Source organism: Hylobates moloch, unplaced genomic scaffold (assembly GCF_009828535.3).
Source record: "Hylobates moloch isolate HMO894 unplaced genomic scaffold, HMol_V3 SCAFFOLD_7, whole genome shotgun sequence".
NCBI lineage: Eukaryota > Metazoa > Chordata > Mammalia > Primates > Hylobatidae > Hylobates > Hylobates moloch.
Window position 1 is genome coordinate 72,052,832 of NW_026652282.1, and position 13,144 is coordinate 72,065,975.

The following is a 13,144-nucleotide window of genomic DNA, read 5'->3' on the forward strand; positions in this document are numbered from 1 at the left end:
TAAAGATGGGGTTTCACCATGTTGGCCAGGATGGTCTCGATCTCCTGACCTTGTGATCCACCTGCCTCAGCCTCCCAAAGTGCTGGGATTACAGGCGTGAGCCACTGTGCCCAGATGATTTTTCCACATTTTTTAAAACTTCCAGCTGTTAATTAAATTCCATAGAACTATATGCATGCTCTTAAGAATCTATCCATATGCAATGAAAGAACATTGATTACCCTTCTGGTTATAGCAAATTTATCCAAAGAGCAAGGCAATAGTAATGCCAAAAACAGAAATAATAAATATATATGTAATTTTAGATCCAAGGTTCTAAATCTTTGGATTGACAGATGATCTTTAGAATCTATGGACATTTTATGTTTGGGTGAACGTGTACACTTATGTGTATTATTCTCAAGAAAAGTTCTATGACATATGAGATTCTCAGACTGCCTTTCAAAATGTTCCTGGGCCTGTGAACTTGTTAAAAACACAATTTCTCATGCTCCACTGCAGACCCAGTTAACCAATTTCAGGGAAACAGGCTGAAGAATCTGTGTATTAACAATTTCTCCTTGTGATTTTAGGCATAAAAAACTTAAGATGCACTGGTGTAAGATCAGAGGCCGGTGTCTTTGCAGAGCCTTAAGTCTATAAGACACTTTCAGCAAAGTGAACTTCTTAGTTTGAACTTCTGTTATTTTGTTGGAATGGAGGGAAATTTCTATCCCAAATGTACAACCAACAGTACTGTGGTAGCCCACCTCTGAGCATGCCTTAGACCTAGAATATGGACTGTGTGAACTTTTCCTGATCATGGTAGTGATAGGCAATGTCATGCAAATACAGGCTTTCCAAAAGAATTTAAAAGGTGACCTTACAAATATTTTAGAAATGAAATATATAAAAAGGATGAATCTCTGAAGAGTATTTTTAGGGAAAAATACATAGCCTAGTTTTTAGACCTATTTCTGAAAGCATATGCATTAAGCAAATGCCTGGGCTCTCATGAGGCAAGTCAAAATAAAGATCCATCAAATATCACAGGTGGAGTGAAAACAGAACTGAAATTAACACATGAAGAGCAGGAAAATTCAGATAAGTTTAATTTAATAAGATTACCTCTTCTATTCCAGCAACCTGCTCACTATTCCTCTCAATGTCCCATGATACTGTGGACCCAAAACTCCAAGAGAACCAATCTAAGATGACTCTTGACAACATTCTGAAATATACTCTTGAATTCTCTCCAACTCATCTCATGAAAAATACTTTACCTCACTTTTATCAGTGTTAAATAAGGTCACTGTCTGCCAGGTAATGATAGTTAAAAAGAATTGATCATCTATTTTTGTTAATATGCTGACTAGTTACTAAGGCATGTATCTCAACTCAGTTAAAAAGCACCTGCTTTCAGAATACTCTGCAGAAGTGATCAGATGATAAAGATACCATCCACCATGTCTGTTATTATTTTAACTGAGCATGTTTGCATGACCACCACTACCAACACAACTACCCCAAATCCACCAAAAAGATTGCTACTTGTATTAGCCGCATGCAGTAGACTAGTATATTCTTGCTTGTGCAGACAGAGCCGTTCTTTTTGACTGCTTTCAGCAATACTTTCTATGAGTGATTTTTGACGTTTGCTCCTTTAAACTATATGTGTACATATTCAAAAGATGAATAATGTGTCAATTAAATAAATATGCAGAGATCATTAGCTACTACCAGCAGATTTTTAGTTATTTTCTTGATAAGTGAAAATAAAAATCTTACTAAATAACAAAAAGCATTAAATAACCAAACTTCTACATTTCGGTTAGCTCAAGTTTTCTCTGCCTCTACCTCCTGGGCTCAAACGATCAACCCACCTTAGCCTACAAGTAGCTGGGATTACAGGCATATGGAACCACAACTGGCTAATTTTTGTATTTTTTTGTAGAGACAAGGTTTTGCCCTGTTTCCCATGCTGGTCTCAAACTCCTGAGCTCCAGCGTTCTACACACCTTGGCCTCCCAAAGTGATGGAATTTCAGGTGTACACCACTGCGCCCAGCCTCCAAAATTATATAAATACAAATATGTTCTTTCTAATGGTGAACTCTCCATTCATATGCCATGCATCACTCCTTTTCAGTTACTGGCAGATCTTGAAACCAGTTCCATGTTTACTGGTGATCTTGAGTGTCAGAAGCTCCTGATGGAAGCTATGAAGTATCATCTTTTGCCTGAGAGAAGATCCATGATGCAAAGCCCTCGGACAAAGCCTAGAAAATCAACTGTGGGGGCACTTTATGCTGTAGGAGGCATGGATGCTATGAAAGGTAAAAATAACTTGAGTGTCTTCATTCAAAAAAGATACATTCTTAACAGCCTCCAACTTATAAGGGTGATATTAAAGCCATGTTAAATGAGTGCACCTAAAGTGAATTTTCATAAATAGGGTGCATTATATGATTTTGTGACCTCATTTTTCTACTTACCTTATGAGACATAACCTTTCAATTAGTGTTGAACTCTTAATAGGCACTTTTACTTTACAGAAGCTGTTTTAAGATTTGAATATTTACTTTGCCATATTATATCTTTTCAAGGAAAACTTATTTAATGTTTGTGAACCCAAAAGTATGTGAGACAGGTCTCAATTAATTTACAAAGTTTATTTTGACAAGGTTAAGAATGCGTCCATGCTTAACCCCAGGGTTTTATACATTTTAGGGAGATATCAGACATCAATCAATATATGTAAGGTATACATTGGTTCTGTCCAGAAATGCAAGACAACTCAAAGTGGGGGCCCTCTAGGTCATAAGTAGGTAAGAGACAGATGGTTGCATTTTTTTTGAGTATCCGATTAGCTTTTCATTTAATACACAATTTACATGTGCGGGAGGTACAAGAATAGTCACTTATGCCTTAGTCTGGCTTAGAGAATATGCACTTTTTTCATGAACAATAAAGCAGAGGAAGCAATCAGATGCATATTTGTCTCAGGTGAACAGAGGGATGACATTGAGTTCTGTCATTCCTTTGTCCTGCACCTGTGAAAATAAGCTGTCAATTTACATTGCCATTGTGAAACTCAACGTAACTGTTTAAGGGTAAGCATCTGGAGACCCACAAGGAATTTCCTTGTGGGCAAATTGTGAGGGATGTATGTAGCTTTTTAAGAAAAAAAAATCTCAGTATTTTTCTTATTTAGGAATAAAAAGGGAGGAAAGGTTTGCCTGACACAATTCCCAGCTTGACTTTTCCTTTGGGCTCAGTGATTTGGGGGTCCCAAGACTTATTTTCCTTTCACATATTAATCAGAAAGGAAGAGACTGTGGCTGGCAGAAGGTCTGGCTGCTGGCCACTTGTAGAAAGAAGCCATAATAACAAGAGTGAGGTGCGACAAAAAGAAAGCAAGATTTTCTTTTCCATGCTAGTAAGGAGAGGAGTGGGTGGAATTCTTTCCAAAAATGTCTACTCTTCCATTTGTAGAGGGAATGTGGGGGTTTTAAGGAGAGAGTTTGGAATGCAGAATAGGCAGGGTGGCTAGGAAGTGTCAGGTGTTGTGACCCACTTCAATGGCTTGTGTTGAATTATTTATCGTTCCATCTGGTAAAGGGGCTGGTGCCATCATGGTCAGAGGTGTCTTGTCTGTATCAGCATCTGGCCCCTGAACCTTCTCAGGAAATATTTGACCAGATGAGTGAGTATGGTGTGTGTTTATCAAGCATCTAGGTAACCAATGTGCATAAGGCATGGGAGCATAGAATGGGATAAGAAAGGGAGTGGAGGAAAGAAAACATTCCAAGGATGTAAAGTTTATCTCAGAGCTACATCTTGAAACTGGGGGGTGACAGGAAATGAGGAAAGGAAAGGGGATAGAAAAAAAAAAAAGTTTAAAAACTTGGTTTGAAGTCCTACTGGAATCACATTATTTTCTTTGATATATGTAATTGAAAATTGGAAGACTACATAGTAACAATGCTTATTAATCATAAGCCCATAAAACAAGAGATTGCAAATGCAATTATTTGCAGATTTGTAGGGTTACTTCAAGAACTGATGTTCTTCAGGAAATAACAAATAACAATGTTTTTGTATTTTGTAACAATAATGTCACAAGATAGGTTTTATAGGACAATGAGATCCTATAATTAATTACCAGTCTGGCAACTTGAGGTTTTATTGAATTTTGTTGACTAAATTAAATATTAATAGCATATTAGAAGGTTTCTTGTTTGGTATTCAAATTACAAGAGTACTAAATAAAAAAATACAAGTGCAGTTATCTTTCATTTCTGACTCTGAAAAAAGCCTAATTTGCATTGTGAGAAATGGAAAACTTTGTGTTTGTTTGGTTTTTGTGTTTGTTTTTTATTTTTTATTCTTGGCATTTTATTCAGGCTCATCTTGGTTAAATTATTGTTACCATAAAGGAATGTATTACAACAAATGTTTATAAGTATCTATAACTCCTTATCAGTCTCTAAAAATGTGTGAAATATGAACCTATAATCTCTGGACTCTATTACCAAAGTTTGTGATGGAAGTAAATGAAGGCATGAGACACTTTGAATTCCTGGTATACGGAGACGCTATAAAAGGCTCACGGGACGTTGCAGACCATTAAAAGAATAGTAAAACCTTACATTTTTGATTGCTTAATCTTTGGCAGTTTGCAAACATCGTTTCTAATCTTCAGAATAATGTTACAATAATGTTACCGCTCCTTTGCACATCTTAAGTTTAGATAGCCAACCAAGGGACAATCATTAAGAAAGGCTGGAGATGAAATTCTTATTCAAACACGATGTTCCTTTTTCTACACTGCCACTACTACAGACAAAAGAACAACAACAAAACTCTTTGGGGGTTTTAGAATCTATTGGATAACCAGGGTAAACACGTAGTAACAGAAAAAAAGAAAAAAGAGAAAAAGAAAGAAAAAAAAACCTAAGAAGTGTAACAAAAACATTAAATGAGCAGCATTTATCTGTATAAAGCAGTTTGACATTGAAAAATGTACTACTTTACATATTTTCACAAAAGTATAAACATTAATTTCTATACATATGCCTTTGCTTATAGTGTGTTGTTTCAGTTATTTTTAAAAGATGTTTTTGACTATATATTGAGTACAGTGTACACTGCTTGAGTGATGGATGCACTGAATTCTCAGAAATCACCACTAAAGAACTTATCCATGTAACCTAAAATGACCTGTACCCCCAACACTATTGAAATTTAAAAACTTTTTAAAATTTAACTTTTATATTTTGATGTTTAGGAAATACAGTGCTTCCTCAATCTCTAATTTCCTCTCTGATTCATATAACAAGCTCAGAATTGCTGTTAAATATAGATATCACACAAATGGCTGGGGCTAACTATAACTCCTACAATGTATTTGAAAGAATCATTAGAAAGTGCTAAGTATAATCATAGAGTCAAAATTGTTAAATTGTCAATTAGTAAACTTTGGATGTCTTGTACATACATAGTATTTTGTAAATTTTTATTTGTTTAAAAAATAAATTCTGAGTAAAGCATATGGCAGGAGACCAGGTAAAGGCTAATATTGTCACTTTTGGAACATTTGTAAAGTAAATGGAGGAAATCATTACATCGGATATATTCACTACTGCAGAAACTACAGTGTTCTCAGCAACACTGATAAGTTTGACAGGTTTTGTTCACTCTTGAATAGATTATGAACGAAGATTGGGTAAGAGCTTAGAAATGAATTGAGAATCAATAGATCAAACATTCTGGGGCAGACAGTTATTTATACAGAAAAATTTTAAAGCAAAAGATAGTAAAAAAATTGAATTTATGTTTTTCCATCTAATATAGAGGTGCCCTAGTAAAGCAGCTAGAGAATATACGTTTTGATTAGTTGAAGGATTGGTGTGGGTAGACAAAGGGGCTGGTTCAGAAGTCTTCAGAATTCAGTATGTAGAACTACTAGTCATAAATGCTCATGTTGCAGTCAAAAGTTATGGGATCATTTTATCTTTATTGAATCTAATGCCTTGAAAAGTTTAACCTGGCATGAATCACACACCTACATCTCTCAGTGTAAATCTTCTACATACAGCTGACTAATGTACATTTGTACAATTTTCTAATTACCCCACCATTCATATCTTCATAATCATAACAATGAGTGCAGACTAGCTTTTATTTCCTAATCTAAATTAGGTCATCGGTAAATTCCACTAACACAAAGAGAACTAAAAGTTAAAATTAGAACAAGCAGATAAGAATATAGATGTAGGAAGTTTGGGATGAGGAAATGGAAGGAAGTGGAAAACATTCAGAGAAAACTGACTGGTTAATCATAGAATAAAAGTAGGTGTGAGTTTCTAATTATTTCAGTTTTAACATTACCATCCAAAGATATTTAGTGTAGAAAAGGTATTTTGATAGGTGTTGTAATTTGACCTCTTAGCAGGAAATATAGTCAGTAGAGTGATTGCTAATGTATAAATCGGTATTCAGTCAAATCCACGTTATCAGTGAAGGAGGCAATAATGAAAGAGAAAGAGTAAATGAGTCCCTGTGTATTTACAAGTTTGTGTTAGAAAATCCAAAATCTTGGAACACAAATACTTGCAGTGCATTATTCACCAGAAAATATTTAAACTTAGAGGAAGGAAACACTGTTTCCACTAATTCAATCTAATCAAGGAGCAGCTATATATTTAATATACACTCTGCTTCAATTTTGACAGGATATGACCCCATTCCATTGCCCTATAACTGCCAATGGGTATGGTATGCTTCAAATGTTAACTACATCTTCATTATAACTAATGGACTGCATTTTCTTCACAAATGTCCCAGTAAAGGAGCAACTGGAAAGTATTTTTGCTTATTTGCTTATTACTGTGGTTGACTTTGTGTAATTGGGATGAAATTTTTTAAACCTGCCACAAACTCTATTAGATATACTATAGATGTAAAAAAATAATTCTATTATTTTCCATCCTGGTTATTATTCAGAAGTTTCCCTGTTGTGCAAAATCAGCTTTTACTAAAAAATAGCAACAACTATTATGAATGAATGGTAAGAAGCATTGCCTACTGAAGTGACAATTCATTATGACAGTAGTGATAGTTTACTTTGTCAATAGTGACAGTATACTATGGCAGTAAACTTTGTACATTAGTAATTGAATAGAAAATACAATTATATTAACACTTAAAGAAAGTAATACCTTGTAATTCTATATTCTCAACTGTAATATTTTGTGCTACTGAAGCAGGTTCATTGTCTGGGGTAACACCTGAGGTCCGTTGTCTCATGGCCACAGAAATCAAAGACATGGACACACAAAGAGTGAGATTAAGAGCAGAAATTTAACAGGCAAAAGAAAGAGAATAGCTCTCCGCTACAGAGAAGGGTCCTGGAAAAATGGGTTTCCAGATCTGTGGTGAAATGCAGGGGGTTTTATAGATGAGCTGGTGAGGAGATGGTGCCTGTTCTACATAGGGCGCAAAAGACTGGTTAGGACCATGTGTGCCTTTGCATAGGGCACGAATCTCTGGCAGCCCCCACACCAATCTTTTATTATGCAGGTGGGTTTTCTGTCTAAACTGGCCATGTTACCCGTTTCTTTCTTACTGTACACGTGGTGACAAAAAAAGGGAAGATGAAGCCTCCATGTTGGAAATGCCTGCCCCCAAGGTAGCCCTTTCCTATCGGTGCAGCTGCCGGCTTTCCCCTGTGCAAGCTTCCAGCTTGCTTATCTATGTCTGCAGCTTGATTTTTCAGGCTGTTCTTTGTTAGAAAATAAATGATTTGGGGGGCTGCTTTTGATTAGAAAGGTAATTCCACCAAGGACTCTTTTGCCTCACTATCTGCATAAATAATTTCTCCCTACCTCTTGTATCATTACCATCATGGAACATTATGTGAATCAACACCAAAGGCCCATTTAACATTTTTTAAATTTTATTTATTTATTTATTTATATAGACAGAGTCTCACTCTGTCACCCAGGCTGGCGTGATCTTGGCCCACTGCAGCCTCCGCCTCTTGGGCTGAAGTGGTCTTCTGACCCCAGCCTCCCAAGTAGCTGAGACTACAGGTGCATGCCACCACACCCAGCTAAAGGCCCATTTAAAAATAATTTTCATTCCTGGTCCTTTAGTTACGTGTCTTTTAAATAAACACACACACCCACACATACACACAAACACACACACACAAACACACACACCCAAAACAAATTTAAAAAGCATAAATTAATATATTGAAAGGTCATAAGTAATTAAATCTGTAACGGATGTGCAAACATTCAATACTAGAATCCAAGGTATTTTGTTGTAAATTATGTCATTTGACACTTGTGTTGATACTACCAGTAGAATAGTATAGCCAAAGCTAGCGTTATAAGGGTATAAACCAAACATATTACATAAAACATTTTATTTTGACTCTTCTATTTGGGTCCAAAAGTGGTAAAAGATTATCCTTTGCTTTATCTCCAGATTGTAGAATTACCTGAGCTACTTACTTAATTTGAATTGTAATCACTGATACTGTGCTGTAAGTTATGGGTACATAATTATAATGTAAATAATACCAATTCAGAATTTCAATAAAAGTAGATTTTACCGTTGTTCAATATCCCTTTGTCAGGTACTACTACTATTGAAAAATATGACCTCAGGACCAACAGTTGGCTACATATTGGCACCATGAATGGCCGTAGGCTTCAATTTGGAGTTGCAGTTATTGATAATAAGCTCTATGTCGTGGGAGGAAGAGACGGTTTAAAAACTTTGAATACAGTGGAATGTTTTAATCCAGTTGGCAAAATCTGGACTGTGATGCCTCCCATGTCAACACATCGGCACGGCTTAGGTAAGAGCTTAACGTAATGTATTTTCCAAGAATGTATAGTAAGTAGAGTTTTTAAAAATTAAATCTAGCAGCACATTATTGGGATTTAGCCAAATCCTTAGTGAAAATGTCTCCAAAATGATGAAAAACTTAAGGAAATGATAAAAGCCTGTGAGACATTTGTTGTTGTCGTAGGTTACTCCTGATTCCCTTCCACCAGTATTTTAAAGGGGTTTCATTCTAAAAAGGATAACAACTTTTCAAAGGGATTTATTATAAAATAATATACGACTACAACAAGGAGTTTTCTTCTGAGCTCAATTTAGAGAGGAAAGTACTTGACTATTGCGAGGGATTGTGTTTCTGGTTAGATAAATCATGTGCCCATAGTGGAGAACTTTGATTCTCCTGAATATTTGTCAGGATACCTCGTTCTTTATACTAGGCTCCATATTTTTGCAATATCATAAGAGTTGGCTGAACAACAGAAAAATTTCCTTTTTTTTTTTATCTGATTTTTATAGAGCTAAAAAGTGGCAGATCCAGGAATGGTATTGCTTGCCCCAATTATCCTGATAAATTGACTCTGCCAAATAATACACTACATAATTATTCAGTTTAGTTATGTCAGTGTTATTCCTAGACATAGCTTAGAAAGGTCCTGCAGAGAAATCAGAGCAAGCTTATTTTTCAATATAATTGATATTAGCAAATAGGTAGGAGAGTTGATGATGATATACCACTGAGAGGTTGATTGGGATAGTGAAGGTGGGGAAAAAATTATGTAAATTATCAAAGCAGATGCGAAGCAGAAATGGGCCATTCATAATATTTGAAAGAACAAACTTCTAACTAAACATTAAAAAGCTCTGTCTAGTAAGTTAGCTCACAGGAATCTTTTTATCCCTATATTAAACACTAGAGGTTCTAAAGACCTACTACAGTCAGCCTATAATTCTAAGGTTTATCTAAGAATCAACATCATATTGTATCTACATGTTACATCAACAAACAATATTGAAATTTTGCCAGAAAAAGCCAGCTTTTAAAATTACGTATCTAGAAATGGTGCATTCTACTGCCTCTTTTGACTTCAGTGTTACAACAATAATACCCTTCTATGATATAGTAACTGAAACTGAAAGTTTCATAGGGTTAGAAAACCATACTTAGCTTTACAACAGAGTCAGTAAACTATTCATATGTATGCAAAATCGTTTAATAAGCAAAATAAACAAATTTAAGCAGTTAATTGCTTGCAAAATGAAACAATATTCAGTGTGTGGCATACCTAGGTGAACCCACATATTATTTTAATTTTTTTAGGTGTAGCCACTCTTGAAGGACCAATGTATGCTGTAGGTGGTCATGATGGATGGAGCTATCTAAATACTGTAGAAAGATGGGACCCTGAGGGACGACAGTGGAATTACGTAGCCAATATGTCAACTCCTAGAAGCACAGTTGGTGTTGTTGCATTAAACAACAAGTGAGTAAGTTGAAACACACATGCTCATTGCTTCCAGGTCATATAGTACAGAACTTTAGTGATGTGATCCATCAATCAATTAGCATTCCAAATAACCTGGATGTACTTGTTATCAATAATAAAAGGTCTTCATTGGAACTCTCCATTAGGACTGAAAATACTTGTCTAAAATAAATACTTGATTAAATATTCTGTATGCCTTTGCTAATCAAGGTGTGGTCCTGGGACCAGCAGCATCCACCTTTCGTATTTAGAAATGCTGAATCCTAGCCCCGCCCTAGATGTCCTGAATCAGAATCTTAATTTTAACAGGATCCTCAGGTGACTTCTGTGCACACTAAATTTGAGAAACGCTTTTATAGGCAAGCCAGTTCTAATTTTACCCTCAAGAAGTTACTACTTTTTTACATTATGATTTATTTTTATCAAAACTTTAGTCTGTCTATAGATATAACAAGGTGATTCTTTTATTCTTTCAACAATACCTCTCCTGAGTGTTCAGGGTTCCTAAATATAGAATCCTACCTAGTCTCACCCTTCCTGAATATTTACCTCTTCCTGTCACTTGCCTATCACTTCCAAGATATTATACTAAAACATGATGATGTTAGAAGTTTCTAAGAGCTTGAATTGTTACCAGGTATTATGTGCTTTCTGACAAGGGAACTTTGGAGACAATGACCAGCATATAAGAGGGTCATGAATCATGCAAGTTTCAGACAATAGGTTGGGTCAGTTGCCAGAGACAGCCTTGTGTGTTTATATTGACTATGCATGAAGCCAATACATTATCACAGATATGGTCTCAGTCGAAATGTCAACGCATTGTTTTTAGAACCTGGCATAGAAATAAATAGGAAATGTCCATAGTTAAGAGGAGATCCAGTTTTAAAGTGTCTTAGAGCTTAAGCTACTCCTAAATCTATCTGTGGCCGCACCTGAATAATGTCAGGTGATTCAGTTATGTAATCTCCTACCTAATACAGAACAGGATGAAAACATGAAATTTGACCAATTGTGCTTTGCTGAGTTGCTATTGTTTACAACTCAGCATGAAGGGAAGTTATAGGAATATGGATTAATAAATGTCTGTCTTCTTTATTAATGGATGTTAATTTTAAAATTATATTAAAAATACTACTTATCAAAAGAATTGCATTTTAAAGTGTATGGGAGAAATGTCATAGCCAATATCACTTCCTAGGGAAAAAAATCTAGTTTCTAGGTTCTATCCTCTTTCCTTAGTTGTTTATTAAGCTAATGTATTCTAAGTGATAATTTTTTAATGCAAATATAAAGTCATACATAAAAACAACGGATTCTGCTCCTAGGTAGTTGAACCCTGCTAAAATTGTAAAGTTGTTGGAGTTGGTCTTTGGAACTATCCTGCCAATCCCTTTGATCTTTCTCTCTTTTTTTCTGTGCCTCATATCCCATGGAATCTTTTATTCAATTATTTTAAAACGACTGTGATGAAGATAGTGAAAAAGGGAGGTTTGGGTTGGGATAGATTTTAACAGGTGCCCTGAGGTAATGATCTATTCACAGACTTCTGCTATTCACTGCAAAATAGTGTAAGAGTAGAATATATAGTCAGACCCTTCAGAAACTTGAAAAGCTTTGTACAAAGTTCTCTCACTCTCATTCTATGCATGCATTTTGTGTGTATATGTATACACACACATATACATACACACAGTTCTGTCTTTTTATCTAGGTTATATGCTATTGGTGGACGTGATGGAAGTTCCTGCCTCAAATCAATGGAATACTTTGACCCACACACTAACAAGTGGAGTTTGTGTGCTCCAATGTCCAAAAGACGTGGAGGTGTGGGAGTTGCCACATACAATGGATTCTTATATGTTGTAGGGGGGCATGATGCCCCTGCTTCCAACCATTGCCCCAGGCTTTCTGACTGTGTGGAACGGTAAGTTTTTTCTATTTCTTTCTGTATGTAATTATTTGGTTATTTAATTTTTTAGAAACAGAAAGATTTTTTTCTTTTAAATGGAAATCAATTTATTTTTATGCCCACTGTAAGAAAATTAAATAGTACAATGGGAATCTAGGGAGAACAAGTCCTTTCCCAGCTGAGATCCTCTAAGACTCCAGTCCCCTCCTGTTCCAGGCTCTTTCAAATATGGGATCTTAGCTAATTTTAATTTTAATTTTTTTATTTTTATTTTTAACGGACTGTGTTTAATTACATTTTTAAACAACCAGAAAGTAGTCTTCCAATAAATGCTAATCCTTTTAGTGGATTTATCTTCTGTACAATTGTACACTTTCTCTTAGGCTAAAAATATACTTTTTAAATATTCCATATACATTTCAGATTTAGCATAAAATATGTAAAAAGAATATGCCATCTTATTGTTAAATAGTCACACTATAAAATAATAAGACAAAGTGGTAAACAAATAAATTTTATGCCAAGCTACATCACTCAGCCAATTCAGGAGACTCAAATCAAAATAAGTTTACTGAGATTGGGGAAAAAATGGCAGATAGGAGCCAGGACTAACTTGCAGCTCCCACTCGTATAGACAGAGCAGTGTGTGGAGAACCATATCGTGAACTTTTGCTCTAAGAACTACCGCAGGAACATTAAGAGGAAAGCCAAGAGAATCCACAGACCCTCTGAGGGAGGTGGATTGCTGCGCAGGGATAGCCGCAGCAATGTGAGCCTGCTTGCTTTCTCAGCTGGGAGTCTTACGGCCTGGGGTAGGTTCTCAGCCCTGCTCACTGGCTGCCTTGAAATAAACTAGGTTGTGTTGAGTGAGGGTACAGTGGGAGTGAGACCAGCCTTTCTGGCTGCAG

General features: G+C 35.7%; 1 protein-coding gene across 2 annotated transcripts in view; it reads left to right on the forward strand.

Annotated features, from left to right (window-relative positions):
- Positions 1–13,144, forward strand: part of KLHL4 (kelch like family member 4) — a 160,120-nt gene that overhangs the window by 113,159 nt on the left and 33,817 nt on the right. For both annotated transcript variants that reach the window (XM_032757247.2, XM_032757246.2), the window contains exons 6-9: positions 2,128–2,314; positions 8,629–8,853; positions 10,159–10,321; positions 12,039–12,251. In XM_032757247.2, the coding sequence (XP_032613138.1) occupies positions 2,128–2,314; positions 8,629–8,853; positions 10,159–10,321; positions 12,039–12,251 (788 nt within the window). The remainder of the gene's footprint in view (positions 1–2,127; positions 2,315–8,628; positions 8,854–10,158; positions 10,322–12,038; positions 12,252–13,144) is intronic.